Source organism: Columba livia, chromosome 7 (assembly GCF_036013475.1).
Source record: "Columba livia isolate bColLiv1 breed racing homer chromosome 7, bColLiv1.pat.W.v2, whole genome shotgun sequence".
NCBI classification, from domain to species: Eukaryota; Metazoa; Chordata; class Aves; order Columbiformes; family Columbidae; genus Columba; species Columba livia.
In genome coordinates this window covers 34329482-34343259 of record NC_088608.1, presented here as the reverse complement: position 1 = coordinate 34343259, position 13778 = coordinate 34329482, and the positions used below count along the sequence as shown (strand labels likewise).

At 43.9% G+C, this 13778-nt stretch overlaps 1 protein-coding gene across 18 annotated transcripts in view; it reads left to right on the top strand.

Moving 5' to 3' along the window:
* Nucleotides 1–13778, top strand: part of AGAP1 (ArfGAP with GTPase domain, ankyrin repeat and PH domain 1) — a 370539-nt gene that overhangs the window by 79743 nt on the left and 277018 nt on the right. For 11 of the 18 annotated variants that reach the window (XM_065069191.1, XM_065069184.1, XM_065069186.1 and 8 more), the window contains exon 2: nucleotides 145–2534. The exons of 6 other annotated variants lie outside the window; for them this stretch is intronic. In XM_065069191.1, coding sequence (XP_064925263.1) covers nucleotides 1364–2534 — 1171 coding nt within the window. In that variant the 5' untranslated portion in view covers nucleotides 145–1363. Of the gene's footprint in view, nucleotides 1–144; nucleotides 2535–4219; nucleotides 4251–13778 lie in introns of those variants that run through there. One more of the 18 variants, XM_065069197.1, reaches the window with a different exon arrangement.

The window sequence follows — 13778 nt, the reverse complement described above, 5'->3', positions numbered from 1 at the left end:
ATGTACAAAGCAGTTGAAGTTAGTTTTTCAAGCTTGACTTTTAAATAATATTATGCATGGGACCTAGAAACCTTATTCCTAATATTGTTTGATTTCTGATGTCTGCCACCGTAGCTTACTAATGACTTTTTTTTTTTTTTGTAGTATGGACACATATTAGGCAATGACTTTATCTCTCATCTGGACTGCTGGAGCATTGGCAAACTGGGTGTGAAAGTATAATAGTGCATGTCGTACTGTCTTCCAAGTCTGTAAAAGAGCCAGTTTCTGTTGAAACCACTGATGGTTAAGGCTGTGGTTGGTCAGTGTCTTGCATGAGTAACTACACAGCAATGTGGCTCTCTAATTGTGCAAAGTGTTATCCATAACAAACATCAATTAAGAACAATCACAGTTGAGAAATAAATCAATGATAGATAAATCTGACTCTGTGTCAGGATATGCTGTCTCAAGTGCGCTTTAAGTGTTGGCCCAAGTGCACGGGCAGTACAGACCTTGTTCTTGCATAGTCTTTGATAAACCCTCGTCCTCCTGGCTGGCTGGTGTCAGGTGTAGCGACATCCTTCCCCTTCACAGAGCAGACTTGTAAGAAGGAAAACCAGCGGGGTGTGTGAGCCTGCTCTTCCTCCCCGATGAACTCAGTCCTCGACAACCTCTCCCCTATGCATCGTCCTGCGCCGCTTTCCTCCGGCTCCTCGCCGGCCGGGTTCCACTCCGGCGCTTGGGGGAGCCCCGGCTGCCGCGGCCGAGCGCTGCCCGCCCGCCCCGCCGCGCTGCCCGCCCAGGGCCGGGCGCTCCGGCTCCCGCTGCGCCTGCGGACGGCGGCGGTTTCGTTTCGAAACGGGCCCCCTTCCAGCCCAGCCGGGGCAGCGAGCTGACGCTGCCCGCCTCTGCTCTGTCCTATTAATCGGATTTACCCGGCGGAGGGGAAAAAGAAAAAAAGGGACGCAAGATCGGCAAACGTGCAGCCTGCCTGTAAACAATGAAATTGAAGGCGGCTTCTGCTGCTGCTCTAATCCCCTGAATACCGGACCGTGCTTCTCCCAAGCAATGCATTTTGGGATCCGCAGGAGGATGCATGCGGTTGCTGCATGGATTTAGCTGGTCCCTCCCTGTCTCTTCGGAAGGGGCCGGGAGGGCTGCACGGCGCTGACATGGACGCCGGCCGCCGGCGGGGAGCGATGCCGGAGCGGAGCTGCTGCCGCTGAAGCTGGGTGACTCCCCGAGAGGGCTCTGACACTGCGAGGATTTTTTTTTTTTTTTTTAATTGGGTTGCAGTGGTTTGTCGTTCTGCATTTCGATTCGCTGTTCCGGATCCTCACGTCTCTCTCCGGCAGCGGGCACGCCGTGATGCCCGGGCTGGATGCTGCTGCCTGAAGGGCGGGGAGCAGCGGGGGGAAACATGTATCTCCTGGACAGCAGTGAGCCGCCGGCCGCCGCCTCCTCTCCGGAGGGGATGCAGCGGGGGACGCCCCAGAGGAAAACCGTCTACCGCATCTCTGTCACCATGGTGAAGAAGGAGCTGCTGGGGCCGGACAGTGGCCATCCCGGCCCGGAGCTGCCCCGCCATGGGCGGCGTGGGGGGAGCCGAACGCCTGGCTCTTCCAGCCTCACCAGAGCCGGGCTGCTGCTGGTGGAGGAGGAGGAAGGCGAGGAGGAGGGCGAGGAGCGGGACCGAGTCCCTAGCCCCTGCGGTTTCCGCAACTTCAGGACCCTCAGCACCGGGCAGCTGGAGCTTGGCCGCCTCAAGGTGCCGCGGAGGGCGGGCCAGCCCTTCCCCACCGAGCTCGCCCTCGGGCGGCCGCGGGGAAGCGCTTCCCCGGAGGGAAGCGTCCAGGCGCCGGCAGCCGCCCGCGGTGGGGCTGGAGCAGCAGCCTCCCCCGGGGAGGAGGAGGAGGATGATGATGATGGGGAGCCGGGGAACCGTGGCCAGCCCTCGGGCGAGGCCCCGCAGGTCGGGGAGCGGGGACAGAGCCCATGGCGGCAGCCTGGCCTGCTGCGGCGGAGCTTCAGCTTCAGGCACTGGAGCGGCGGGGTAGAGCTGCCGCGGATGCGGGCGCTGGGCCGGGTGCGGCGGCATAGCAGCTCCGGCTGTCTCCCCGGGCCGCCGCCGGGCCAGGGGGCTGAGCCGCAGGGCTCGCCACCCGCCGTCGTCCCCGTCGTGGTTCCCCCTGAGAAGCGCAACACGCTGGACGTGGGCGAGGTGCTGAGCCAGGCGGACCCGCTCTCCCAGCTGGAGCGCTGGGAGCGGAGCAAGAGCAAGAACCGGACCCTGGATAACAGCGACCTGCAGCGGCTCTCCGAGCGGCTGGGGCGCGAGGGCCCCGCCGCCGCCGCCCATGAGCACCGGCTGCTGCGCTTCTTCAGCGGCATCTTCGCTCGTAAGGACGGCACCGCCAGCCTCTTCGGCAGCCCCCACGGGCGGTCCCCTCGCAGCAGCTTCTCCAGGTCCAGGGCTTATTTTAGTAGCCTCAGGAGAGCCACCGTGGATATGCAGTCCAGCTCCGAGAGCATCAATGGGTCCCCCCACAAAGGTGCCCTTCCTTGTCTTATCTGGGGGGGTATTTGCTGCAAAGCTCTGCATCGTTGTTAAAGGGTGGGGGGCTAAAAGGACTCTTGTGTGTGAGCAGAGAGGATGCTGGGGATACACGATGGTTGTATATAATAGTGGGTGTTGCACGTTTTCAAGTGTGTGATAGTGCTCTTTTCTCAGGTGCATTCCCTAGCAGCTCTGATGGGGACACATCAGACTGTGTGCCTCTGGAACCCAGAAGCACTCTCTGGGTTGATTGATGGTGGATTCTAGGACAGCTGAGTGAGGCAAGTGTAGCTTGTTTAATTATGGAGTGGAAGCTGAACTCCTGTGCTGCTTTATGTAGGTCACTGGGTGGCCCAGTGCTGCACAGCACTGGGACTTTCCCCGTTTGGAATCCCAAGTAGGGGTTATGGTGGTCAGAAATATGTCTGATCGCATTAGAGGAGTAGGTGAATACTGATGTAAATGCGTTGTAAATCCTAAACATCTGCTGTCACAACAGAAAAACTGAGTGTGATTTTTTTAAAAAAACACAGCACAAACTCAGAAACTGTGCTCTTTGAGTTCTTTTATATGGCTGCATGCAAGTCAAGACTTCAACTAGCCAAACTGTTGCCAATTCTAGATGGAAATAAAATTGGGAAACCTCAGATTTGTGAATCCCTAGGATACAAGAAAAAACTTGAAAAATAACCTTACTGTGGGATGGATATCAGGAGCTGACTCGCTGCTTTCTGTGAGGATCTGAAAGGATCGTGGTAACGTTGACTGGGACACGTTAAACCAGAAATGCTGGTTGAGGAACTTCATTGTAAGATGGTGTGCTTTCTTCCTAGCTGTGCTTTTCAAATCTTTAATAGGTATCTGCTATGAAACATTTAACTAGTAATTATAGTAGCCTTTGAGCATGAAGTTGTTATCAATGTGGCAAATGATCTGTAAGTTCCTATTTTTCTAAAAGTACAGTGCTCAATTAGGAAGATGAAGCTTTCTGTAAGGCACAGTAGAAGATGTTGTAAAATTGGGCTGAGGTGGTTTATTGTGTGGAATATCAATATCAGGAGATGCTTTGTGGTGCTATCAGCCCGTTACAGCTCCAGAAGTCCTGCTACGAGTGGTGTGTGCCTGGAGTTTGAGGCACAAGGAGCAAAGCCAAATATTTAGGCCTAGTAACTGAGGATTGTAATATTTTATTGATGCAGAGGCATTCATGTGGGCTTATAATAATCTTGATGGAAATTGTGGTCTGACCTTGGTTAAAGTTTGAGGTAACCACAACAGAGAATTGCTTCATACAACTATTTATGCCTGTCCTGTGCCAGTATGCTTAAACTGTTACCCTGTTTTAACAACGTACAGTCATATACTTGGAGCACAGTCCTTTCAGCCCAGGATAAGTTGAACGTTTCAGTTAATCAGTAACCCATTGCTACGCGGCATTAAGATGTTCCAGAGAGGTTTTTCCTGTACGTGTTAGTGTCAAGTTTATCTGATGAAAATAAGCTTTGAGGCTTGTCTTCCAGAAAAGTGCGTCCTGGGACCAGTGATGTGGTTGCATATTGGTAGCGGTGTGTCAGGTGTGTTGCGGGGTAGCAGGTCCGGCGTGCTCTGCCACTTTCTCCTTTTTCCCAGGGAAGTGCAGTTCAGCTTTTGCTGTCAGAAAAGAAGTCTCTGCACAGTTTCAGCTATTGCTTATTGATGTCTTCCAGAAAGTGTAAGTTTAAACTATTTTGTCTTTAATTTCCACTATTTTTTCTTAGGAAGAAATGCTTGCGAGATGTGATTAGCATGCTCAATATATTTTAATATTTTAAGATTCTAACGAGCTGCTCTTTAGCCAAGATTTGTGTATTTTGCTTCTGTAGTTGATATGAAATTGTTATAGTCCTTGCAGTCTTGTGCCTCAATTCTGGAGCAGGTGTGGTGACACAGGTCACATCTTGATTTTAATGTTTGGGGCTTTTTTCCCCCCTCTGTAACCGGCTGCAAAAAGAAGCTTTATTTCTTGAAGCTTGCTTCCCTTGTGCTGTTTGTATTCTGCATGTTTGGTGCTGTATGTGAGTTAGTTGACTTTCTATACAAGGCTTACCTCAGGTCTGTAGGGGAAGTAGAAGTTCTAAGCTGTGTACGTGCTGGTATTTTCAGTTTGAAATAATCACCTAATTGCAACATCTGGGTGACAATCTTTCTTGAAAAACTGTTCCTAACCAACTTAGGTAATATACTTTTGAACAAGCTGAAATTACAGAATTTTTAAAGCGAAGGAGTAAAAAATACTTAAATTACTTATTTTTGATCGTTACTGAGTTTGATTTGTGGAGTGGGCAAAGGTTGATTTTTGGGGGATTAGGCTTTATAATGTCCGTAAACTTGCCTCTGGGCATCAAGCGTTTTCCTTTTCTACTTCCAAACCTCATTTTGTTGTGGTATTGTTGGGCTCAAGTCCCTTGTAAGCAACAATTCCCAAAGCTTTCATTAGTAGTGATGGAGCAAGGGCTTCAAACATCATCTTCCTAGCTAAGGTGAACTGTAATTCCAGGTCACTTAAATGTTAATCAAATTCCTTTCCTGCAAGTTAACTTTTAAAAGAAAAGCTGAAGATGAAGTGGCCTGTCTACCAGTCACCAGGTACCTGTCTTTTGGATATTGTTTGTGGTCCTCGCTTCTGCAAGGACTGCAATGTTAGCAAGTCTTTTTCTTCATGGCTAGCTTTGTGTTAGGAATATGTAAGTGGTTTTGTCCATTTTTAAATAGTAGTTGCACAGTAAGCTAATCCTGTAGTAATGCTGCTTTTCAAATATTGGAGTATTTTCCATCGAAATATCAAATTATTAGTTTCACTTCTCCCCGATTTTAATAGTACTGTCTTGTCTTCAATCTGTAAATTCATTTATTTGAAGCAAGAAAAGTTCTTATGTATTCACCACCAGTACCCCCAAAGGAAAAAAAAAAGATAAACTTCCTTAAACTTAAAGGAAGGGTAGCTATTTTTGCCTTTAAACTATTTAGGGGAACTTGTCAAGGGAAATGTTGTTCCTTGTCTAAACTTTTTTCCCCTTGAAGTCTTAAAGCTTCTTTCATGATGAGAGGAACTCTTGCTGCTCTGGAGAAGGAGAATGGCAATGGGGCGGTGGGGTTTTAAAATAGAGGTTTCTTTTTCAGTGGTTCTTGCTGTTGCTTTTGTTTTTGGATAACTTTGTTTCAGTAACCCTTCTTTAGGATGTACTAAGCAGATTTGTGGATCAGAATTGTAGACTATCAAAAAGAGTATCATTATAATATGATAAACCACTCTTTTGAGTTGTTTTTTTTTTTCCTCCCTGAGGTTTTAGAGGAGTTAGTTTTAAGCTCTTATCTCAGATTCTCTGCAGTTTATAGCCATGGGAAGTGGAGGGAAGCTGATGAGTGATCTCTGTTGGAGGCCTCCAGTCTTTTCTTGCAAAGCCTCGCTTGACATAATTCTTATTAGTTCTGTGTCATCTCCTGCTTACTACCCCAATGCAGTCGCCACTCTTTTATGCTGCTGGCATTTCCAGCACCAGCCCAGTAAACCTTCTGTGCACTCATATGGGTGAGCAGGCAAAGCCTTGGAGCACATGAGATTTGGGCAATGTGATGCAAATGTCTTGGAACTGGTCCCACGTAGCTCCACATCTTGTAGCTGCAGGTTTTTGGTGCCATGCTGGTATAAACGTACTCTTTTTCGATAATGGAGAGTCCGTTTCTTTAATGGACTAAAAGTCTTCTAGGAGTCTTCTAGCTGTTTCAGTTATTGTGAGTGTTGTCCAGACATAGTTACAAAATAAAATCTAGCAGATAAATAGATTGCGTTGGGGTTAAGCATTGTCAAGTATTGTCTAAGAGGGTTTTTTATTATTATTTGTTGAGTAGGTCTTGTGTCAAGCAGAGTGATTGCCAGCTGCACTGATACAGCCAGATGATTAAGAACTGGACTGGTATTAAGGTCACTGACTGAATTAGAAAATGAGATGGATTAATGTTTGCACAATATTGAAGTGTATGCCAGATGCTAGCAGTCATGGTCTTTGTTTCTCTGTTAAAATTGAAATGAAATGTAGAATTTTATTGTTGTTCTGTATTAACTTGATAGTCTAGTGGCAGTAATGGGTAGGTTTCTTGGGACAGATCACTGAATACTTCTGTGAAAACGTTGTGCAGGCATTCATCTCCAATCCCTTACAAACCAAGCTCTGTAAATGAAATTAATGTAACTTCTTGTTTTGCCAGAGATCTGCCTGTTGCTTGGTTTACCACTAGAATGTTGTGTTGATCTGATGAAGCTCATGTAGATGACCAAAACACAATTTGCACAAGGAAAAGGAACATTTAAACCATGATATTATTGTTCTTTTCCTCCTAATTACTTATTCTGAATTGGAGGGTGCTCAGTGTGGCAAGAAGGATAAGGTTACTCTGGAACTGTTTCCTAATCGCAGTGAGTCTGGAGTTAATGACAGAGCATTTGGTTTTTCAGAAGTGAAGTCTGGGGTGGCATGTGAGCTCTTTTCTGAGACCAAAGGAAGGGTTTAAGTTACTCACAGTTGCTGCAAATAGAGGAGAACTTCAAACTTTGCTGCTTCAGCCATTAACAGTTCTTGGATGTCCAAGTTACTGGATGTAATGGTCATTTTCCCCTAGAAAATGGAATCACTTGTACCAGGTGCTGGACCCTTATTCTCTTTAGTAGTTGGGCAGCCAGAGTTTCAGTTGCTCCGTCTGACAAAACATAGTTTCAGAGCACCTTTAGGTTATGGTTGGACTCTATGATCCTGAGGGTCTCTTCTAACTGAAATGATTCTGTGATTCTATGCTACACAATGCCAGCTCATGAGTAGAGTTGCATTCAAATTTTAGTTTCCTAGATCACCACTGAAGAATCACTTAGGTGCGTTCTGAATGAGCAGTTTGATGCCCTTCAGCAGAGCAGATGTTGATGCTGCTGATGATCACCAGTAGTTTAATACTGATTGCTGAAGTACAGCTGTCCAGTTACCAAAAGATTTGTGTATGGTGGTAGCTGAAATAACATGTGACTGTTGCTTTCTTTGGTGTGGTTATAACCTTAGAAATAGATAGCTGGAAAGCAGAGAGTGAGTGGACATCTCTTTCAAATGCCTGCATATTCATGTTTGCTTTGAGCTGCATAGGGTTAAAAAACGTCATTAATGCAGACTATTAATGTAGTAGTGTTGCTTTTGATAACTGGTGTTAGGATTTCTCCATGGCAACTGGAGTAAATACATGGGGAAAGGCGGTTTCTGCCAAAAAATACAGAATGGGCTTTTTCATGTGTGAGGAAAAAGAAATGTCAGTATATTGAACTAGAGAAACTATCATCTATTCTGTTCATGAAAAGCATCCAATATAAAGCTATTATCTTGATGGAAGTGTAAAATAGGGCGTTTGATTTGGGTGTTTAGTATATAATGACAGTGTTTGACAAATACTTCTGCTTTATTGACAAAATAGTACCAAATGTTTTCTTACAATGAAACAGACAACAAATACCATTAATATAATAAGCATACAGTGCAATATAGCTTCCTACAATTTTTTTTCTTACTATTGCAGAAGACGTTAACACAAGTTAAATGGTGGGGCTTGTTATTTATTGAGGTTTTCTTAGGGGATTAGAAGGCGAGTGAGGTGGGGAGACTTGGCTTTCCATGCTGCAGCTGCTCAGTAACAGCTGTAACCGGTTTGGAATGGTCAGGGACTCGGGGCAACACATTTGTCATGAGGGTTGGTTTCTGCATCCGTTAATAGTCTTGAGAATCTTGATCAGTGTAATTTGAAGGAATATTTGTGGTGTGGGTTCACTTAAGTTAACATTTAACTTCATGGATAGTGCTTGTTTTCATATTTTGGCTTCTGTACTTTGAGGTTGCACAGATGAAGATGTAAAGGTCACTTGTCTGAAGTTATAATACAAGCTGAATCTCTAAGCGTATTAAGACATTACAGAAAGGTCTTTATGAGAAACCCCCATGGGATCTGGCCATAATGTCAGATACAGTAACTGTGATTTATGAGGTAGGAACATATCTATTTCCGGGTTGTAAATATTCCCCTTGAGTGGTATACAAAGTTGTGTCTAGTTGATATGGGAGACGTTATTTGTAAATTACCTGAGACCCATTATTTGTGACTTTATTTTCATTAGCTTATAAATGGAGAGAAATGGTAAATATAAAAATTCAGCAGTGTCAGTTCTAGTTACATCAAACAACTTTATTTTTAGATGAATTGATGATGTGTCTCAACTCCTGACCTTGGTGAAGTTAATTTCAGCCTTGGAGGTAATTATTAAGAAATAACGTAGAAGTTTCTTGGAAAGATCCTAGTGTTAGAAAAGAGTTCTTGTTCTTCACAGCGCCCAAAATACAATGTGGTTCAAATGCCTGTGAGTTTCATTTCCACTTTGTGGATGAAGCCCCATAGCAGATCTTTCTTTCTGGGAAGTGTTCAATGCTGATGTTTTACAACTTGGATTTGATGGGGAGCTCAAGTCCTGTGCTGGCTGCTGCCAACTCCTCACACTTCCAAGTTATTTATAACACCTCTTTGTTTGTTTGCGTGTATTTATCACTGGCTTGTGTGGCTGGTTTGCTAGAGAGTATAGATTCCTAAAAATACTGTTTTATTTGTGTTGGACTAAGTGTGTATATACATATGTGCTTTTGGGGAAGAGGATTCTGTAACAGTGATGCTGTTTTGTGTATCATATTCCCACGCAAACAGTCACTTAATGGCAGTGCTTATGTATTAAATGTGAGGAAAAACTATTTTTAAACGTGGGTCCTAAGCTACTTAGTGAAGTTGAATTTATGATTGTATTTGTTAGGATACGTAACGCATGTCGTCAAGACGCACTTGCTCCTTAGTTTCTCTGCTGCTAGTTGCATACATTATTTGGGTCTAAAGTGGGTTATGATTCATCTTTGTCTTGATGTGAAATTAATGAGTTACTCCTTCCTCTAGCTATCAAATGGCACTTCTTTTTTTTTTTTTTTTTAGACTGAACTCTGAAAAATTAGTGGCCTTTAGCCCTGCTAGTGTTGCTTTGTTTAGCATTCCTGCAGAGATGATGCTCTACCCATAGCTTCCAAAACCCAAAGCCTTCTTTGGGATGAGCGTCAGAATGACATACCGCCTGAAACATCTGCTCTTCCAGGGCTGTTGTTGCGTTTGTATCGGGGGTAGACTGCCTGGGAAACTGGGATGTTGACCTAAATGTTCCTTGTGCAACATCCTAGTTCAGAAGCTCCTCTTTTCAGCAATAGAGAAATATTTATGTTGGCAAGGCAACAGCTTTTCTGTCTCTATCTCTGTGTCCTGCAGGGAAAAAATCTTATTTTGTGCTCATGGAGGATACAAGGTTTTACTCTTCTGTAGTTTTAATTATTAAAGCTGTTAAAACTGGATGTGTATTGCTCTTCACTGCTTTTATGGGATTATGCCCAGGACTTGCAGAGAAATCTGATTTTTTTTCTAGGCTGACTTGAGTTGAAAATCACCTGGTTTGCCACATTCTTGACAGCAGATGGTTGGTTTCCTTGCTGAGGCTGTTCTTCCTTACAGCCCAGTGTGGCAGGTAGTCATTGGTTGTCACTGGTATACCTTTCGTTCTATATGTCCTCTTGTCCTCTCCTCTTTGCTGTCCTGTAACTCCATTAAGGTACTTTATTATAATTCTTGTCTTAAAGTTCGTTTCCGAGTTTACTTCTCGTTCCCTTTGTAATCCTTTATAGAGAACCTTGTTGTCCCAAATATTGTCAGGGTAGAAAATAGACAAATAAAAGCAACTTTTTCCAACCAATCTATGATCTTACACAGTGATGCCCAACTTCATTTTTTGAAGATGAAGGTGGTGTTTTTCACTAAATAGCTAAAAGAACTGAAGTCGTCTTATCTTAGGACAGTGCTCGGGTAGGAAGCAAATCCATCTATGCTTGTCTTTATTTTCCTGTGAAGGGACAGGGTTTATTCTGCTTGTTTCCAGAGTTGGCTTCAGACCTTTGTGACTCCTGATGCTGGACAATGAAAATCTCTGTATGAACGCTTTCCCTGTTGAAAAGGTTGTTTTGCTTTAACCTTTTGATTAGAATCAATTAGAAGCTAAACCAAGCAATTTTCAAGCAGGTATGATTCTGAGTATTGTCAGGGAACCCACTGAGTGTGTGTAGTATGTTTTATAACACATGTGGTAAGCAGGTGTTGGTGGTGCCATGTAGAGTGAGCAGAAGTACGAGTGTGTCATCTTCCACAGGTGAACCTTCCTTGAGCTATTCATATGTCTTTGCTAGTCCTTAATCTTTGTATTTCCCGTATTAAGAAAGTTATACAGCTGGGCTGCCAGTTTTGTAACCACAAGTGACGAGTGTATTTCTTCATACTGAACCTTAGCTGTTGAATGTCTGCTGCTGCTTTGTAAATGGGGGTTGCTCTTCGTTGGGGAAAGCTTTTGCTGAAGACAAAGGCAGACCTTATTTTACTTAGCAAGAGTTCAGGAGGTATTTGAAATACTGGGTTAAAAGCAATTGAAAGCTTCTCTCTGCCCAGTTGGGTCTCCAGGTTCACGTGTAGCTAGAAATGTGTTCAGGTTGCCTTGCTCCAGTGCAGTTGTTTGGAGAAATGAAGCTGCTCTGCTGCCATTGTGTTCTTTTCCTTCCTCCATACGATAGCTCACCAGGCTAATGCTTCTGCACCTTCGGAGGGTAACTTAGAGCTATAGGCAAAGTGCTGATGGTTTCTTGTCCTTTCCTCCCGTGTGAAACGAGCCTGGTGCTGTGGTGTTACGTACTCACACCAGTGCTTGAGAAACTGTGACTTTGATTAATGGTTTTGACACCCAATAGTCCTGTTTTTCTGCTGATGTAAATCAGTCAGTTGTGTTTTCGAGTGAGATTTTTTTCAGGCTATTACTTAATGTTGTTATTCCAGAGAAGTGACATCCATGAAATAATTATATTTTTTATTATAGAGGATTATTGGGTCATCATCTTCAGTTTGCCTTGCATGTTGACTGCCAGTTTCCTAGTATGAAAGATGTTCTTACTTGTTAGGTTGATCGATGAAAGGTGTCTTTCAAGAAGAAGAGGCTAATTTCTATTCTCCGGAGAATGTGTTGGTTTTGATTTTGTCCCATTGGCAATGAAGTTCCTCAAATTGACAACACTGTATTGGGCAGGCTTGTGATACTCAGAAATCGATGCAACTGGCACAGCGCTAGAGAGGTTTTTATTGCAGTGTAGAGTTGTGCATGGCAGGATGGTTTTGCTGGGTGCCAAAGGAAGAAGGTAACACTTACGGACTTTTTCAGAAAAAAGCCTTTTGAAAGCAGTGGTCAGAAGTCCTTGGGAGTGCACGGCCCCTTCCAGCTCAGGTTCAAAGGCAGCCTTGGCTGTTCGCACCCACCTTCCAGAAACTAGTAACACCTCTCATCGTTTCGGGTACCGCTGTGAAAGCAGAAGCCTGGAAACGTGAGAAGTGGTTAGTTTTTAGTGCTGCACACGTGGTCTGTTTTAATGCAAGAAAACTGTGCAATGTGTGAGCTGTATTTCAACAAGTATGGTGCTGGTTCTCAGTGCTTCACCCTGGGGCTTTTTTGTTGGTGGCAGGCACAGCTCTGCAGTAGTCAGTCTTGCTGTTGGCTTGTTCTCAAGGCATGGACATGAGCTAAATGCCATTGAATGTGAGCAGTTGTGTGTAAAATCTCCTTGATTCCTGTGTTTACTTTTAATCTCTTAAAAATACCTGAGCATAATTTACGTATATGAAATTCTTACATATTTTTAAGTTAGTTGAGAAGTCGGTGCTTTGTGCAGATGTTGGTATTTGAGATTATAAAGTTGTTTTGAGTGAGGAATGAAGGTAATACAGATGAACTTCAGGGTCTGGGTTAGGTGGGGATGGGGCCCTCTGGGAGGGGACATGAAGTTCTCTGAAGAAATTCTTGATTTTCAGTTTAGATATCTGCAAAGCTTCCTGGGTGACTCAAGGCAAAGTTGTTACGAAGTTGTTTGAGAATGATAGCCTATAAGAAGTGTAGGTTGAGATCAGATAAGCAAGATCTATGTTTGGCGCCTTGACTGTATATAAAGATATGTATGCAGGCTTGGTTGTCGCAGTGTGTGTGTACTATAGGTATGGAAAATACTGTAAGTATGTTCAGCTGCATTGAAAACTTGGTTATGGGAATCCTCCCCTTTTCTTGCCCCTTCTTATCTCGTGGTCTTGTGAACACAGTGGGTGGGGAGTGAAAAGAAAAATCATGTAGTTGGTTTGCTTTGTGTTTGGACTCAAGTGTTCCTGAGATTATTACCACCTTTTAATGTCACCACCTGCGTTACCTCTCCAGTCAGGCACCTTGGGTTTGTGGAAGCTCTGCAGCAGCAGGAACTTGTGTGCTTTCTTATATTTGTGTGCGAGTGAATTACCTGCTAATGCAGTTGACCTCCTGCCCTTTGAACTGACTATTTTTAACTTGAAACAGGGAGGAGACTTAATGATAAGCAGAGGCTGACCACAGGGCATTGCAGTCACCTTAAGACCTGTTAGTCTAACTGCCCTCTGCCTCCAGTAAACGGAACTAATACAATGGAAGAACTTTTTCTGAAAAGCATCTTGAGAGATTCCTAAATTAAAAAAAAAAAAAACAAAACAAAAAAAAAAAAAAAAAAAAAAAACACCTGTAATTATAAATTCTAAATTCTTTTCAGTTCAGTTGTGCAGTGTCATTCAGTTTAACTACGGTTTAGGTACCAAAGGTCCTGGACAAAGGTGCTGTTTTCTCTTGTGCTCTGTCGCCTTGTCCTGTGTATTTCTGCTGTGATTGCCAAGTTATACTTCAGTGGTTAAGCTAAAATAAAGAGATCTTTTTATTAGTTTTTTGTAAGAACAGTTTATAACCTGTAATACTGTACTGAATTTTGCAGCTTACCAGCAGAAACAAATCATTTTACATTTAAGGACAGTGAGGATTAAAGTACAGGGCTGGTTTTGTCATTTAGCTGTAGGTGTATTTTTCAGAACTGGTCATCTTTCAAACAGAGTAGCCACCAGTATTTCTATTATCTGCACTTGATGCTTTATTTAAGGAAGAGAAACTTATTGTTAGATGGATTTTACCGAAACTATCTATGGTCAGGTGTAATGAGATGCATTTACAGCTGTTGCTGGTTTGGGTGCAAATGAAATATCTATGTTGATTTGGAGGGAT